The sequence below is a fragment of the Pelodiscus sinensis genome, chromosome 5 (assembly GCF_049634645.1).
Source record: "Pelodiscus sinensis isolate JC-2024 chromosome 5, ASM4963464v1, whole genome shotgun sequence".
Classification (NCBI taxonomy): domain Eukaryota; kingdom Metazoa; phylum Chordata; order Testudines; family Trionychidae; genus Pelodiscus; species Pelodiscus sinensis.
The window spans coordinates 126,530,091-126,546,605 of record NC_134715.1 but is presented as its reverse complement, the minus strand read 5'-3'; the positions used below and the strand labels follow the sequence as shown (position 1 = coordinate 126,546,605).

Genomic DNA, 16,515 nt, shown 5'->3' with positions numbered 1-16,515 from the left:
CTCTTTAGCACTGGGATTGAAAACCTTTTAGCGGCAGCCACAAATTTATGTTTGCTGTTGGAAAATTGCTTTGGGAAATGATCTGGATCAGAGAAGTAAATTTTCTGTCAAGATAAACTTTAGTAGTGAGCCAAATTTAGTTTAAAAAACCCTCACTGTTTTATCTCATTTTTATTAATATTCTTTAATATTTACCGCAGTCTCTCTTAGCAAGCCAAACTGTCAGTAGAAGCATTGAACTACAGAGACAGATTCAGGTTTACTCCAGAGAGCTCACTTTAGCTCTAGTCTTGCGAACACAAGCCATTGATAGCAGATGTGCTTCTAAGCACTGGTAGTTGTTAAAAGAATAAAAACCACTGGAATTCAATAACTCTGAATGAGTCTCGCACTTTAGTTTTGGGATTTTCAGATTTTGTATTATTTTCGTTTGGTTCAGGTTCTGTTTCAGCTGATGTACAAATTCTGGGACTGCAAAAGAAAGGCAATAAAAATGGAACAGACTTAAAACAAATAGGAAAGAAAATCTGTGTTTAAAAGATCTTCTTGTAACTGTTTCCAGTTTGAGTCCCTGATTTATTAGGCAGCTGTTTGTCATGTTAGGTGTGCTGTTTGTTGTGTCTTGTTATAGACTACAATGAATAACTTAATTGGATAACCCCCTTTTCTATCAGTTAAATACACACTTGCATATTTCTTATTGGGGATTTTATTGAAAAACAATTTGAAGTCTGCTGTCATTAAATTCTGCTGCTACAGCTTGCTGTTGGTAGGCAGGAGAACAGCATGTCTTCTGCTGAGCCTGTGTGCTTAGTCACTAATCATTTCAGCCAAATATGATATAAAATGATCTGCATTAAGTATGAAAACTAGTTTGTACAGTGTCACCTTTGGAGACTTGTCTCCAGTTCTTAGTAATGTCACAAATGGAATCGGTCATAATCTCATGCAGTCAACAAACACCTAACTGTGCAATACTAGCTGTGCCTTCTGAGGACTTGAACAGTGCAGGAACTTGGTGTAGATCAGGACAGAGGTATATTATAGAGCTATATATGATGTTTGCCTAGCACATGTTCACTCTAACTCAGGCCATTTCTAGTATTTCTTCAGTCCCAGAAGCACTGAGTTTTGCACACTGCTTTTGTAAAGCACATTTCTTTTCTTCTCTCTTCACATCGGTATCTGGCACATTTCTGAACTCAGAGTCCATTTCATTTCGGTCAGCAACATTTAATTATTTCTCACAACTTCTTCCCCCTTTTTCTGGCCTTGAAAATAGAGTGCTTGGGATGACTGATACTAGAGAATGAGAACAAGATCAATTGGTCTAATTCCTAAATAACAGTGTCTAAGTACCAGCAAGTTAAGTTTTTATAATAATAATAATGATGATGATAAAATGTCTGTGTTAAAGAGAAATACAGATTTCACTGCAAATATGTTCACTGTAAACCAGACATATTGCAATTGAATTATAGTGCTCCTCGGCATTCAGCTGACTTCTTCACAGCCACCCACTGCATTACAAATTTTTCTCTTGCTAGCTAGATTGTTGCTTTGTTTCATTAATTTCATGTAGTCAGGCTTTTAAAAAAGACAACTTCAGAGGCAGACTGCATTCACCTCCTGTTCTTTCAGTAAGTTTCTCTGCTCTAATAAAAGATGTGGGGAATTCTTTTCATGGTTTTGACTGCTTGTGTTTTTTTTTTTTTTACTTCATTAATACTCTGACTGGTTGTTTCAAATAACTGTATGGGTTTTGGAGCATGCCAGTATTTATCTTTCTTCAGCTTTTTTCCCCCAGAATACCAGACAAATGCAGGCTTTGAGGACAAGTGTATGTGTCTTCACATAATTAGACATTCAACTTGCTAGCATGAGAGTGGTCTTAAAGAGCAACCTTGTGGTACACAGATACATTGCACATAAGAAGAATGCCTGATATTTGTTTGTTTTAATATCTGTGACTACAGAAGCTGAATGAAAGAGAGGTTGAGTCAAGGTATGGCTTATAAAAGCATCAGTTGAGTTTAAGCTCCACTTGGAAAATGGGCACTTTTTGTTAGGAAAGCATACTGCTTTTGGTACAATTATCTAGTTTTCTAGAAAACCCACAGTGGGTTGCAACTAATACAACTAATACAGAGGCACATGGTGTTAGAATTCTATTGAGGTCAGACTGCACTGTTTAATTTAACAGTTCTAGAATTCCTTTGGACAGCTCTCCCACAATTATAACATGGGAGGTAACATATTGAAAAAGCTAATTTATCTTGTATGCCCTGTTACCTATCATTCTCTTTCCTTACTTCATGTTCCTCCATCCTTATACTGTATCTTTCTTATGCAGCAAACCTATATTTTACTCTTCTTTTTATGAGCTCATCCATTGTTGCTTCCTCATTCTGTAAAACTATATGCTTTTCTCTACCAACCTCAGTCTTAGATTTTTTTTTAATCTTTGCCAGTCTTTTAGGTTAATCGTCTTCTTTTACAAAACCTGGTTTAGTCCTCTTCACTTAAGTCTTCCCCCCTCGTCTTTTGTCGCCTTGTCCTCATTTCCTTCCTCTTTTCTTTAATTTGAATACATTTTAGCAGTAGTAATAAGCTTGCTAATTAAATGCTGCTTCCCATTTGCCTTTCTGAAAGCCGACTGATGTAACTGGGCTTTTTATTCAGAATGTTCTTTTCCTACCAGAGTAGAACAAGACACAAAAGGAAACAAATTTAGTATGTCTGGAAACAGAAAAAAAAAGCAAATGCTGAGCTTTATATCAGAGCAGAAAAAATTGATTAAATACAGGCATTTAAAGAGTTGCTGAGTGCCCTGACCATGAAAACATACTATCTATGTAAAACTATAGAAATGCATTTAGGTATATGATCTTTCTTTGAGGTGTACAAGCAAGGAGACTGAGAACTTCATGTAAGTTTTCATTCTTAGCCCACTATGGAATGTCTCAATATTCCTGTGCATATGGCATGTAAGATTACCCACGGGGCTAGACCTTGGCAGTACTAAAGCACAATGAGGAGTGTAAAGGATGGAATGTACAGCTTTAACTTAGCATTTCTTTGTATTTATGTATTCTGGCCGGATACAGAATATGATACATTAGCATTGATTTTGTGATTTCATGTCACTTTTTTTTCTGTAGTATAGGAAGTAAAAGAAAAAGCCGGGCAGGGACATAAATCATCCCTCATATGCATTCAGAGCATACACAGTAACATTTCCTTCAGAATCATTATTGGATACACTGTGACTGTGTATTGATGTTAGCAGCAAAAGATTGTCTATTATGGATCCATAACACTGACGGTGTATTAACAACCCTCATGAAAGGTCCTTTCCATGCCTTGTCTTGTGTATGACAACTGAAAGGAACAGCTTGAGTTAATTGCCTACTTTAAAAAAAAAAGGGAGATTTTTCTTTCTAGTGGGACATAATAAGGGGTTTTATTTAAAATATTTTAACCCTATGATCTTCCCCCAATATCTCCTGAGTGAGAAACTGCGTCACATTTAACCCAGAAGCATGTTTTTTGTAGCCATACTATAAAACACTGATAAGGGGATCAAAATAGACATCTCTGTGCATAATTAGTGGAATATCAAAATCTGAAAGCAATAATCAGCAATAGCTTTCTCCCACTGCTCCATGTATACTACAAAGGCCAGGGTGCTTGAATATATCCATGCAAGCTGCCTGAAAGTAGAATAGAAAAAGCTATATTTTGATGAGTTGGATCGAAATACAATAAATGTTTCCCCTTTGCATTTGAAATATTAATTTATTTCTTATATTAAATTTCAGGGCGAATTAGGGCAATGATACTGTTAAGTAGCATTGTGGTTTATAGCCATATTGCTTAATGTGAATGCCATGGGGCCAAGGTGACATCTCATGACCCCCCCCAGAGGATACATGCAGGTGTCCTTTGGAGACCCGAAAAAGCAGAAGTTTGTTGTGTGATGTTGTGGTAGTCACTTGTCTTTTTGGAAAAAAGATTGTATGTGGTTATTTGAAAAATATCATCCCTGAAGTAGAATATCTGTTATCTTATATGTGAAGGGTTCATCTATCATTCTGCAAAGGGAAGCAAGGCATTGGTGGCAACTACTCGCCTTTTAGGGAGATGGTTGGAGCAAATAATGGAATTAACTCTCATTGTGAAAAGTACTGCACTTTTAAAAAACAGATTATTTGGTTTAGCTTATTTATAAGGTGCCAAAGCAGAGGTGAATAAATCACAAAGGCAGAATTGTTCAAATCTCACAAAACCTCATTTGAAATGGCTAACACCGATAAACAGCATAAAAAATTCTGTAGATGTGTGCAATGGCTTGCGTGCATAACACACCCCACACACATGCTTATAATGTGTAGAAAGCTGGTATGTTTGCACCAGACCTGCAGAGGATTTACATGGACCAAAACATCTTATATGGACAAGACCCCTGGAGAAAAACGAATACACCAGCACTATTTCTGACAGCAACAGGAGTTACAAAAGAAATAAAGGCAGTTCTTTTTTTTAACATATGTAGAACTTTAACTGTCTTGGGGTGCTCTTGGAAGCTTTTTGTTGAACCAGCTTAAACCAATCTGTTTCCTAGATGATGTTAATGTTACTTTTTTATTTGTGGATCATATATCATACTGCTTGTAATTAAAATTAGAGAGCCAAATTCTGCACACCTGCCTCAGGCAAAACCCTCATTTGCACCCAGTAGTGATTTTCGTGAGCCAGGTCTGGAAAATATGGCCCTAAATTAGCATTGTCTAAAGTATTTTCTCTTCAGAAACTCAGCAGACACTGCAACAAACAGGAAAATGTCTTGCTGATGGTTCCATCACTGCTCTGCCTTGCTCATTTAGGGCCTGATCCTCTTTCAGTTAAGTCAATGGAAGTTTTGCTGTTGACTCCAGTGGGTGAAATGCACTGTTGCTTAAATGGTTAAATACCATCTTAGCTTTAATGGTGTGAACAAATGTCAAGATAGCAGAGAAATTATAAGAGGCTTAAAAACAAAAGCATTGTTCTTTGTGTTTAAAATTTGCAATAACAAAAAAATTCTGATTAACATGGCTTTTTAAAATTCATAATATTCTAGTTTTACTATATAAAATAATGTGGTTACAGTACATCAGCACTTCTATTTAAGAAATATGAATCATGGTGAAAGTTGCTAAGCTGAGGGAGAATCAACTTTGGCTCTTCAAAGGTGATGCTCATTTGACATTTAGAAATCATTTATAAAATGTTCCTTATCATGTAATTAAAAATGATTAACTAATAAGGTTCTGCACAGGGTTGATCTTTTCCTGAATGGTATTTTATAAGCCTGTTTTAGCATCATAGGCCCTTTTTAAAAAATGTATATCTAAATTAATATTAAAAATGTCAATTTTGTGGGACTTTCTTCCATTTTACGAGCCCAAACATGAAGAAAGCAGTGCAAAGTATTTACATTTCACAAGATCCTTTATCTGTATCATTTTACTCTAGTGGTATGCTGTAGAAAGGTTTGAAAAGATGCACTGATGCCAGATACTATCAAAATGAAACAGCATTGTTCTCACTGACGTGAGTGGAGTTGGTCTGAACATCAGTAGGTTGGCCACATATTGGAGAGAAAAATCCAAAACAGAGGGGAAGCAAACAGTAACATGAAACAGCTCTATGGGTCTGTGCTAACAAAGCACTGTTGACATGATCACTGACCCTCTATGTCAGTAATTAGTAAGGGGGGGGATCATATACTTTCTTCCTCTGCAGATATATTTAGAAGGGTGGGCTGTTAATGACGTCTTGTGGTTGAAGTGATTGGCAAGCTAAGCATTCCCAAGATAGGATTTTATGGTGGTTTACCATAATAACCAGAAGTATGCTTTAATTATACTATGCCTAAGTAAGGTGCCTGCAGTGTTACACCCAAGGTTTTACACCACTGAAAATTGGAATGCTACCTCCATAGTCTTTTCATCATTACTCTACAATGCACAGAGCAATGGTTTCTCTGCTGTTAGCATACTTCAGAAGAGCATGGAAGAGGGGAAATGCTGGGAGATTTGAAATAAGCTCCTTAAAATAAGGGGTTCTTTTTAAGGGAAAAATGAGGTGATGGTTTTAGACTGTCTTTATTTGAATAAGACGTTACAGTGTAATTCAGATACAGAGTGTACTGATGGGCTATGCTGCATCTCAGCGGCTCTTAGAACAAGCTTGAAGTCAGCTCTCTTGAAAAATCTTCAGAAATATTTCCTAGTGACAGGTTAGATACTTTACCCTTTCCCACATGACTCAGCTCCTTGATTAAGTGATACACCATTATACGTAGCATATTAACAAAAATATATTTGCTATGCCATTTTTCAATAACATGGTATGTGTAGGTGTGTAAAAATTACACTGTGAAGCCATCGGATTAATTTTAATCTTTCAGTTTTATGTGGCTTCCTTGCTGCTGACCTTTCATTTCAATACCCTATGTGAAGAGAAAAGAGATTAAACTGTTGCATTTTGCATACACATAACCATTCATGTAGTATACACCAGTCTGTAAAAACTGTAAATGCTATTTTTTTTATTTTAAACATTTTTGTAGTTTACAAAAAAAAAAATCAATCAATAATTGGTACCTTTTTACACTCTCAGATTCCTGAATATTGTCAGATCTTCAAAGGGAGCATTATCATATGAAATGTTAGGACTGACTGTCCTGGAGATTTTAAGACACAATAAAGCTAACATATCAAGTCTTTTAGACAGATCCTCTTACAATTTCAGCAAAGAAGTGCATCAGAAATCATCAGAAAAGCACAGTAAACCCCCATCCAACTGTCTTTCTGCCCAGGGTTATTTGGTTGCACACTGTTTAAATCCCCACAGAAAATCACACCTCACATTCCCTTGCTGGCGGCTGGTGACAGGAACAAGATCCATATTCATTTATGATCACCAGGGCTCCTTCAATGTGGTTGGGTTTGTAATCAACGTAATACTCCTGGGCTGACATGGCAGCCATTTGATGCATGGTTTGTTTCTGCTTCTGCTTTCTGCGCTGTGTCACAAAGCACTGTCTGAGTTGCCTTAGGCTGGCTGGAAAACACTTCCATGAGACATACAACACTAAAACCACTATGAGGAAAGAGAAGATCAGTGCCATGGTCCCTGTCACCACCTTGTGAATCTGAACAGCGTTCTCCACGTTTTCATTGGGCAGAGTTACAGTTATGGCATTTGTTGTTCTTTCTCCTTCAGTATCCTGCACATCATATATTATTGTGGCAGGGCTATACGTGAACATTTGGTCGCTGTGGTTTGTTACTGCTGATAGCAGGTTAACACTTGTTGGGTCTTCAGCATCTTCGCATAAGTGAAAAGCATACACTGCATCTAAAACATCCTCTCCCTGTGCGTATTCAGGGGTGGCACAGAGCAGATTGCTGTCATAGCGCCCCTTAAAGTTACTTAGCCAGGAGGCCAAGGCGCAAACGTTACGGCTGCAATCCCAGATGTTTGCAGAAAGGCTGATGCTAGTGAGTGATTTCCAGGAGTTGAGGATTCTTGGATCGATGTAGGTGAGCTGGTTGGAATCCAGCTGCAGAGATTGGAGGTGAGGTACACTTTCAAAAACATGAGGTTCGATGTATTCAATCTCATTGCCAGAGAGATCCATTTTTTCTAATTTCCATACCCAGTCCAAAGAATTGACTACAATAGTGACTTTATTCCTTCGTAGGCAGAGAGAATGCAGTGAAATGAGCCTGGGAAAATGGGCTAAATTCACCTTCACCAGATCATTGTGCTCGAGGTGTAGTTCAGTGAGTTTAAACAAGCCTGCGAAAGAGTTTCGAGCCAGGCTTTTCAACTGATTGTATCCTATGTCTAGAAACTTCAGGCTGCGGCAGTCCTGAAAAATTCTCACGGGCACAAACTTGATGGCATTTGACCGCATGTGCAAAGTTGTTAGTTTTCTCAGCCCATGAAACAGATCTGGTTCCAAAGACTGCAGGTTGTTATATGATAAATCCACACTGCGCAAGTTTGGCATAGGTCGGAAGGTGGCATTGGGCAGTTGAGTGATTTTGTTGGAACTCAGAGTGAGTTCTTTAACTCTCCGCAATTTTTGAAAGGCATTCCCCTCCACTGAGCAAATGTGATTGTGATCCAGATAGAGCCACGTGAGCTGCATTAACCCTGTGAACTGTCCATCATGCAGCTCTGAAAGGCTGTTGTACCGCAGAGACAAGCCCATCATGCCCGACAGGTTGCGAGGCATCTCTGTAAGATTCAGTGACTCACAGTACAAAAGCCTGCCCTCACACCGACATAGCTGTGGACACCCACTACTCACGGCTGGAAGCATTTTTAAAAAGACACCCAGCGTACACAATATCAACCCAGGGGGTTTCCTCAGCAACCAGTTTAAACAGAGACCAATAAGAAGGAAATCCATTAGCAAGAATCTTTCCAAATAGGCTTGAGAATGTCCATTGAAATCGTTCCCAATCCTACATCATATTTTATTTCAGGGGAAAAATACAACGACACAAGAGACAAATATTTCACTTTACAGCATGCAGGAGCTGCGCAGCATTAAAGTTCACAGTCATTCACAGGTACACGGATGTTGATTTTGTTCATGTTAGATGCTGCAGCAAACAGAAAAAAAAAATCTTTCTTCCCGAAAGAATTTAATTAAAAAGTGTCTTACCCACCCTTTTCCAGAGAGTGACAACCTCCATTCAGTTGCTTCCTTTGTGTTTGGACTAATTATATGCAGAACTAAAAAAGACCCCTCTGTGCTACAAATTCGGTCCCTTTCAATTTTGTGCAAAGCTGGCAGGCTCACAATGTCTTATTTTGCTTCTGCTCAAAGAGCTAAAGGGATGTCCATCTAGCCTTTTTAGCTGACTTCTAGGACCTGCAAGTTTCAGAACTATGTGCATGAGCTTGATCTTCTCTTTCTCTCTGTGTCCTTTTCTCTGCAGTTAATACTGTGACGTTGTGAAAAAAACTCCAAACTCTTTACTAACGACTCCACAGGATTTGACAATCTCTTTAATGTCCATCATTTGAAACGACCATTGACCGGCACAACCTTTACTCCACAGAGACAGATTACAATTCACTCACTGACCGGCTAAGGATAGCTTTATTTCCCATTCTTTGTTCGCTTTGCTTGTTAGGTGATGCTTAGAGCAGAGCGAGAGACAGCAAGAATCCCTTCCCTTCAGCTGAGCAGTATGTTGCTAAAGCATGCAGAGGCACCTAGTGCTCACTGAGTGTCGTAAGCTGCTCATGATTGTACGCCTGCACTGTGCATCTCAGACATGGGCAGATTGAAAAGGGGTGGGCATAAAACCAACATTTTAGTGAGCCAGGAAAGTAATATATGTTCTTTGATGAAATGGAAAATACTTTAAGCCTATCTCTCCATTTCTCAAACGCACACACACAAAAATCATCATCAGCAGCCAGGCATTTCTAAATAGGAAGCTATAGAATTAGATCTTTTTTCTCCCCCCCCCCCACCCTTTTGTTTAAACTCGCCTGAATTTATAAGGCACATCAGAATTAGATGGGGGGGGACATTTGTTTCTTGTTTTGAGAATGAGTATATCGGCATGAGATCTGTGGATGTTTTTCTTTTCTTTTTTTTTTCCAAGACCAACCTTTGAATTTTATAGGCATTTCTGGGAAATGTGTGTTTATTCTGGTACCCTCTTACCAAGGCATTTTTGGGAATTCTCTGCCTTCTTTCTCACAGAAAGGCACTAAGGCACTCTCCAGATTCAAATTTCTGAACTCGTATGTCTTAATTACATTTGGTCTTTTACTATTCGGCATTTTTTTTAATGCGGTCAGCACATGCTTTTCCTAATGGTGGCTTTTTTTTTTTTGCAGTGTATGCTCCGGCACACAGAACTATTATTCATGCAGCATAAAGAATGCTGTGCTTTCTGAATGAGATCAACATGCAGGTTGCCCCTTCAGTGTGTTTGTGGTGAGGAGAGGGGGGATTTGGAACCCGATTAGATTATGTGTTCCCAGTTGTGCTGCCCTTTCTTCCACGCACCAACAAATCATTACATACTAATTTTCATTCATCATTATTTATAGAAAAGACCACTGTTGAAAAGCTAGCTCCGTAATCTTTAGAATAAGAAATATGCAATACTACTGTCAGGGAGACATTAACCATTCTTTTCCATTATGAAATAGCATCAGAAGGGAGGTTGCTGACAAATGCTGTTGGAATCGACAACTCAGGGTTCACGCTATCTCTATAAGGAATTTTTAGATGAAAACAGATTGCATGCAAAAGAAAGTGCTGTCTCCTATTTAAATCCCCATTGATTATTATGTGGGTTTGTAAAGTTAGATTACCTTTGAGTTTGGCTAAATTTTTTGGGGGCGTGGGTGAGTTTGATACATCAATGCAAGATCCCAGTTGTACTCAATGTATTTGATTTTGATTGGTTGCTTTGAGCATGTGCTGATACTGCTCAAGGAATATAGTAATTTGAATATAGCAGAAGTTCGGTTCCAAGGGAAGCCCCAAAAAACTTAATGGTGAAATTATTTCCAAGAAGTCAAACATGAACAGGCGAGCAAATCATTTCAAACACGTTTCAAGCTTATCTTATCTGACAAAGTGGATTTTGCCCACAAAAGTTCATGATTCTTTCTCTCTCTCTCTCTCTCTCTCTCTCTCTCTCTCTCTCTCTCTCTAAGGTGCCATGGCACTACTCGTTATATTTGTTCGAAACATCCTTCCCTCAGAAAAGTTAAACTCCTTTGATTGCGATCTCAGAACTGGGTATCAAGAATGCATTATCCTCCTAATTCAGTGTATGTGTGCCATTCTATTGTATATATCAATTGTAGTCCATTAAGAGTAGCTGGGCAGATACTAAAATCTGAAACTTTTGTGGTATTTAGCCTTCTCACATGGATGGAAAATGGAACATGTTCCTCCTCCTGCTCATGTTCCTTATTCATAGCTCAGGAAGTCCTGGAGTGACAACAACAGCCTGTTCTTGTTCAGTAGTAGTAGCACATATTGGCTTCTCATTTCCAGTACACCAGAACATTGGGGAAAGTGAGGAAAGAGCATGGGGAGAGACTAAGGAAAGCTAATAAGGAAGGAGAGACTGTAAAAGTCAAGGGCAAGGGCATATTCAGGAGTCCGGTTCTGAGTATTTGATGTAGTCAGTAGCAGAGGCAGTAGGCTTGTATAGAGATTAAGTGTAACGCTCCCTGCCCCTGAACAGGATAGAGGGATTTCTGCAAAGGGAACATCACAGAATTCTCTTGTCCATTCATAAAAATTGGCAGGCCCCATATTGATAATGATGCTACAAACTACTTACATGGTATAAAGAAGCCATAGGCAACCGGAAATCAACATAAAATAATTCTTCTGGCATAGGTGTGAGCACTGCGGTAGGCACTGATTTGCTAAATCTGGCCTTTTCCCCACTGTTCTCTCCTGGTGTAAGAGGAAAAGATTTGGGTGAAGGTGCTGCCCTGCTACAATCTACCTGTCTTGTACTAGTTTAGGATCTATTAAGGATCCCATACCAGTGGCAGAAGCTGTCAATAGGATAAAAGTTAAGTCTGGCTTAGAATTAAAACATCGGAATCAGGTCTACTGGCTACACTGAATAGAACTCTGTTGCAGGAGCGAATCTGCCCCAACTCTAAAATGCTTTTGTGCAAAGAAACCAGATAGTTCTAAGACTGTCAGAGCTCAATATGTCTTGCTATAGCTTTTGAAGCAATGAATTGACTAAAACAAGAAGTATGGGGTATGGACTTGAACAAAAATAAAATTGGGTGAATGTGTCTTGGTTCTACAATGTTTTTGGTAAACTTAATCTAACATACAGTGGCTACATTTTTAAAAAATGTATCTTTTACTGTAATAAAACCAGAAATCTTTCAACCTAATTGCTCTTCAAATGACTTAATTTCCTATGTCGAAGCTGTTATCACTGCAAATTGTTAAGTTTACACCTTTTCTACAGTTTAAAACCCTGTGGTAAATTTGTATAAATTAAAAGACTTAAATTAGTTGCATAAAATGCAGCTTGTTTTAAGTTGTTTTCAGAAGTACAAATTAAATGTATATGTATTTAAAGGAGACTGATTAAATCAGTGCAAAGTAGGTCACAGAAGATAAAGTTTGAAAGAAAGTTTAGTGGATAAACTACATATTAGAATAATCACACAAATTAAATTTGCTGAGATCCCAGAGCAATGTCTTTCAAAATTGCCCAAAATGCCAAAGTAAGAGGTAGAGTCATCTTTCTTTAATTTGTTAATCTACTTCCATTTGAGGTTGTTTTCATATGAATGTTATTTATACATTCAACAAATTAATACTGTATCTTGTTTCAGTCATACTGCATATTTATTAATGTCTTATATTCTTTGCTACCATTACCATTTATGCCCAAATATTTATTAGGTACAAACCTATAATTCACTACACTGATTTATGGTGTATGTCATACAGGAAGTCAGACTTCACAATCACCATTGTCCCTTATAGGCTTGAAAAATAGGAATCTACGACTTCAGTAGTGTTCCACCAATGTAAAGGAATGAAAAATTTGGTTCATAATCTCTAAGTGTATGCATATTATATATTTTAATAACAATCAAATATGTAAACTCAAAAATGGGTAAGGTACGATTAAGCAGAATGTAAACCAATCTTGTTTTTGTCATGCACAAAGAATGCCAAAAATATACTTCTCGCTTCTAGTATTTTCTAAGTTATTTTTATCGGTGTAATAAGGAATGGGAATTTGATTGGTGATTTTAATTTCCCTTTGTGGCTAGGAATGGACAAACTCAAACCTTGATCTTTACACTTTAGTCTTTAATTTTCAAGTGCAGTGAACTGTGGCATTTCTTATAAAGGAAACATTTAAAGAAAGAAAAGGAAGGAAAAGACATGACTTGAGGGGTAGCAAATTAAATCTGTTATTGCTTTGATATTTATATCTTGGACACTTCTGGCATTTGGCTCACTGTCCCCTCTATATAGCATATAGAATAGCAGTGGGTGAGCTATTTAAAATGGTATTTATAGCACACAAACATTATAATATGCAAATTTTGAGTCAAATTTACTCTGGTTAGTCAAGGTGTTGAAATAATAAGGAAGTGATCATTATCGCTGCTGCCTTAGTATCTATAGATATACTGGATGTGTTACGATCTTTAAGACATATTCTCATGTAAATCAGCCTTTTTATTTTGACAATGTGATAAATACTTCGTGCAGATACTTGGTTTGGTTGTCATCACCAGCCATAACAGTTTCCCATCTGAACTTGGGTAAATTCAGTCATGGAGGCAATCTACATGCAAAATTATCAGTATGTCTTTTCAAGAAAATATATCAGTAGTGAGACAGTGTGTCTCAGTCTACTTATTCCTGGTGTCAAATTCCCATAAACTAAAGAGTTACCGATTCTCTCCCTGAGTATCTGTGAAATTGCAGCATGGCTATATGGCTGCACAATGGAAATCTGTAACCAATCACATGGATTGTGAACCTCCTGAAATCAGCTTTCATCTACACTGGGAAAAAATGAGTGTTGTTAACTAAGAAGTTTTAATGAATGCACCCATTGTTAAAGACAACATAGCACATAGGCACAGAAAGTTCTGCTGCAAACAATGAAGCTGATTGTAAAACAACTCCTAGTTCACATACATCAAGACTAGAACTTTGGTTGTGTTGTAACTCCAGTAAACTGCATTTTAGTTACACCTAGTTGACTTACACCTTCAGAAATGCTAATCAAGACCCTCCACAAACATTTATTCCAGGACCTTCCACAGCATTTCTGGAAGTATTACTTAACTAGAGTTAATTGATTTCCAGTTATCTGGTGTTAAAATGTGACCACACGCCAACCTAAACATACCCCTAAGGTCACCATTTCCACTCATGGTTAGTCATAAATAGGCAATACATTTCAAAACTTTACTGCCTTTCTCTACACTAATACAAAAACAAAATGATCCGTAAAACATATTAATTGAAGTGTTAATTGACAAATCTTCTAACCCAGCTCATTTTCCAGCACAGAGAAAACCTAAGACTGCCTTTCTTTGAGAAAAGGCACATTTCTACATTGAGATAGCTAATACGATAAGAGATTGCAATGAAAAATCCTGTTTGAGACAAAGTACTGATAAGTTTTGCCTTATAGTAGCTAGTCAAAGTCAACCCTTTACCCTCCCATCAGGGGTTTAATTAGTCTAACTAGGTTAAAGATAAAAACGACCTCTCCCTTGTCTCAACTAGGAGTTTACATGGAGATAGTTGTCCCCCTTTTTTGCGGAGAAGACAAAGCCTCTCAGCCAGTAAGCATTGCTTGGAACTGGAAGGTATAGGAACTCATTGAAAGGAAGTTCTAAAATAAGTTTTCCGACGCTTGAGGTGAACAAATTAAGAGCTGTTCCTGGCAGCATTACCAGAGAATCGTTTTACCACTGGATAAATTGTTCTTGGAAAATTTTTGCAGTGCAATAGACACAAATCTGTTCTCCATAGTGTTTGGAAAACAGTCCTTCTCAATTCACTTTTTTTGCTCCTTTCCAAATATATGTCTTGTAACCAGAAAAAAACATGAAACAAAAAACCCCTATCCAGAGTCAAGATGTACTTTCTCATGACCTTCTTTTAGGAATACACTATTGTACCCTCTATAACATTATTGTAGAATATGTACTGGCCCCATTACTGAAGGATTTTGAGACTAAATTAACTCCAAGACATCAGAAGGCTTGGTACTGTGAACATTGGCTTGGGTAGAAAAACTTGCATCAACCTAGCCCATAAACATGTTCTTAGAACAAAGTATCTAGTTGTGCCTTCTTCAGTCAGAACAGGTATTACTGCAAACGATTGAGTAAGGCATTAGAGTTGAGTGGTATGTCTCCACATAATTTTATCAGAATGTTTTAGAGTCTGAAATATTCTCCGATTCCTAGAATTCCTACAATGTCTAAACAACACAGAGTGCCCTACGTAGTCATGGGGATAGGCAGTGATCAATATATCACAACACCTTCAGATAGGCTTGACTGTAGGAGGGAGGGGCCTAGAGATTCAAAGGGGCCTGAGACTCTGCTGGTACTGTGGCCTTTAAGTCACTGCACCATGCGCTCCAGGCAGGGTAGGAAGGAAGACTGATTGCCCTGGCCCTGCACCTTCCACCCAAGGCCCTGCCTCTTCTGGGAGTGCAGAACTGAGTCCCCCCATCACTTTGTCCAGGGGCTAACGGAGACTGTCACTGCCCCTGCCTACAAAAAACATTTAAGCAGATTGTTGGCAAACTAAATCATGCCCAGATACCTGTGCCATTTGCATATTTAGGCTGTTTTAAAGGGCCATAAATACTGATGATCATATCAGGTAGGATTAATTCTGATAGTGGCGGAAGGCATACAGAAGTTGAAGTATTGCTATAATTTATATTGTTGTGATGACTAGAAACAGCAATCATGTACCGAGATCCCATTATGTTAGGCACTGTACAAACACATAATGCACATAGCCCTTGTCCTAGCACATGTACTGTCTAAGCTTTCTGTAGATTATTGCCAATAATTAGTATTTATTACTGACCAATTTTGTGTGTGAGAGGGGTGTTGCTTTTTTTTTTCATTTTAAAGTAAACTATCTGTGTTCATTAATGGCCTAATTGAAAGCAAAATGAAGTCAATGGGAAGCTTTGGATCACACCCCTTCAAATCTTTTTTTTTTTTTTTTTTTTTTTTAACCTTTTCACAGTCCTACACTAAGGAGCTTATACAAAGGACACCAAAGAAAGGCATGATAGAATCAAAGCTTTTTACTGATCATTTATTTCTTAAAACAAATTATTTGAAATATACAATGAATTCTATAAACAGATGCAAAGCCATTTGAGAAGTTGATCTTGGCTTGAGGATCAATGTCCCCTCTAAGGTTTTCAGTCCATGCATGGAATACATTTTGTTACGCGCACCAACATTTCTGCATATGTGCACCACCAATAGAAACACATGCTGCTGGCTGAGGTCAGCTGTGGGCGTTTTGCCAATCAACTGGGCAGCACCTGAATCTCTCCTGGACGGCTGTCCAAGCGCTCAGCTTACAGGGAACACTGCTCAGGATTATGTAATTTATTTAGCTTTCCTAACTAGTGAGAATTTCTACACACTGATGATTTCAGAGTCTTTAATTTTGATAATATCTGTTATAGGATCAGTACTATAGACTTTTATTAGGACTCGTTTGATATTTTGTGTAGAAATAATGCAAGGCTTCAAAGCTTCATGGTCCTCTCTAAAGGAAAGTGATTCAAAGGAAAACCTGTTTTTCAGGAATTGGGGTTTCTTTGTGGCTGTTTAGATTCTAGACAAACATTGTTACAGACAACTTGGTTCAGTTATACTCTTTCTTTGTAGTGCAAAGACTTATAACCT

The 16,515-nt window shown here is 37.9% G+C and overlaps 2 protein-coding genes across 6 annotated transcripts in view; one reads left to right on the top strand and one right to left on the bottom strand.

Annotated features, from left to right (window-relative positions):
• The window catches only part of CTNNA2 (catenin alpha 2), a 781,915-nt gene that overhangs the window by 539,744 nt on the left and 225,656 nt on the right, over positions 1-16,515 (top strand). The window lies entirely within an intron of this gene.
• LRRTM1 (leucine rich repeat transmembrane neuronal 1) lies at positions 6,476-9,312 on the bottom strand. The gene has a single exon (XM_006128399.4). The coding sequence runs from the start codon at positions 8,468-8,470 to the stop codon at positions 6,905-6,907; it is 1,566 nt and encodes a 521-aa protein (XP_006128461.1). The 5' UTR covers positions 8,471-9,312; the 3' UTR covers positions 6,476-6,904.

Bases quoted from the DNA above. Each gene is read 5' to 3' on its own strand.
- LRRTM1 (XM_006128399.4), bottom strand. From the start codon at position 8,470: ATGGATTTCCTTCTTATTGGTCTCTGTTTAAACTGGTTGCTGAGGAAA.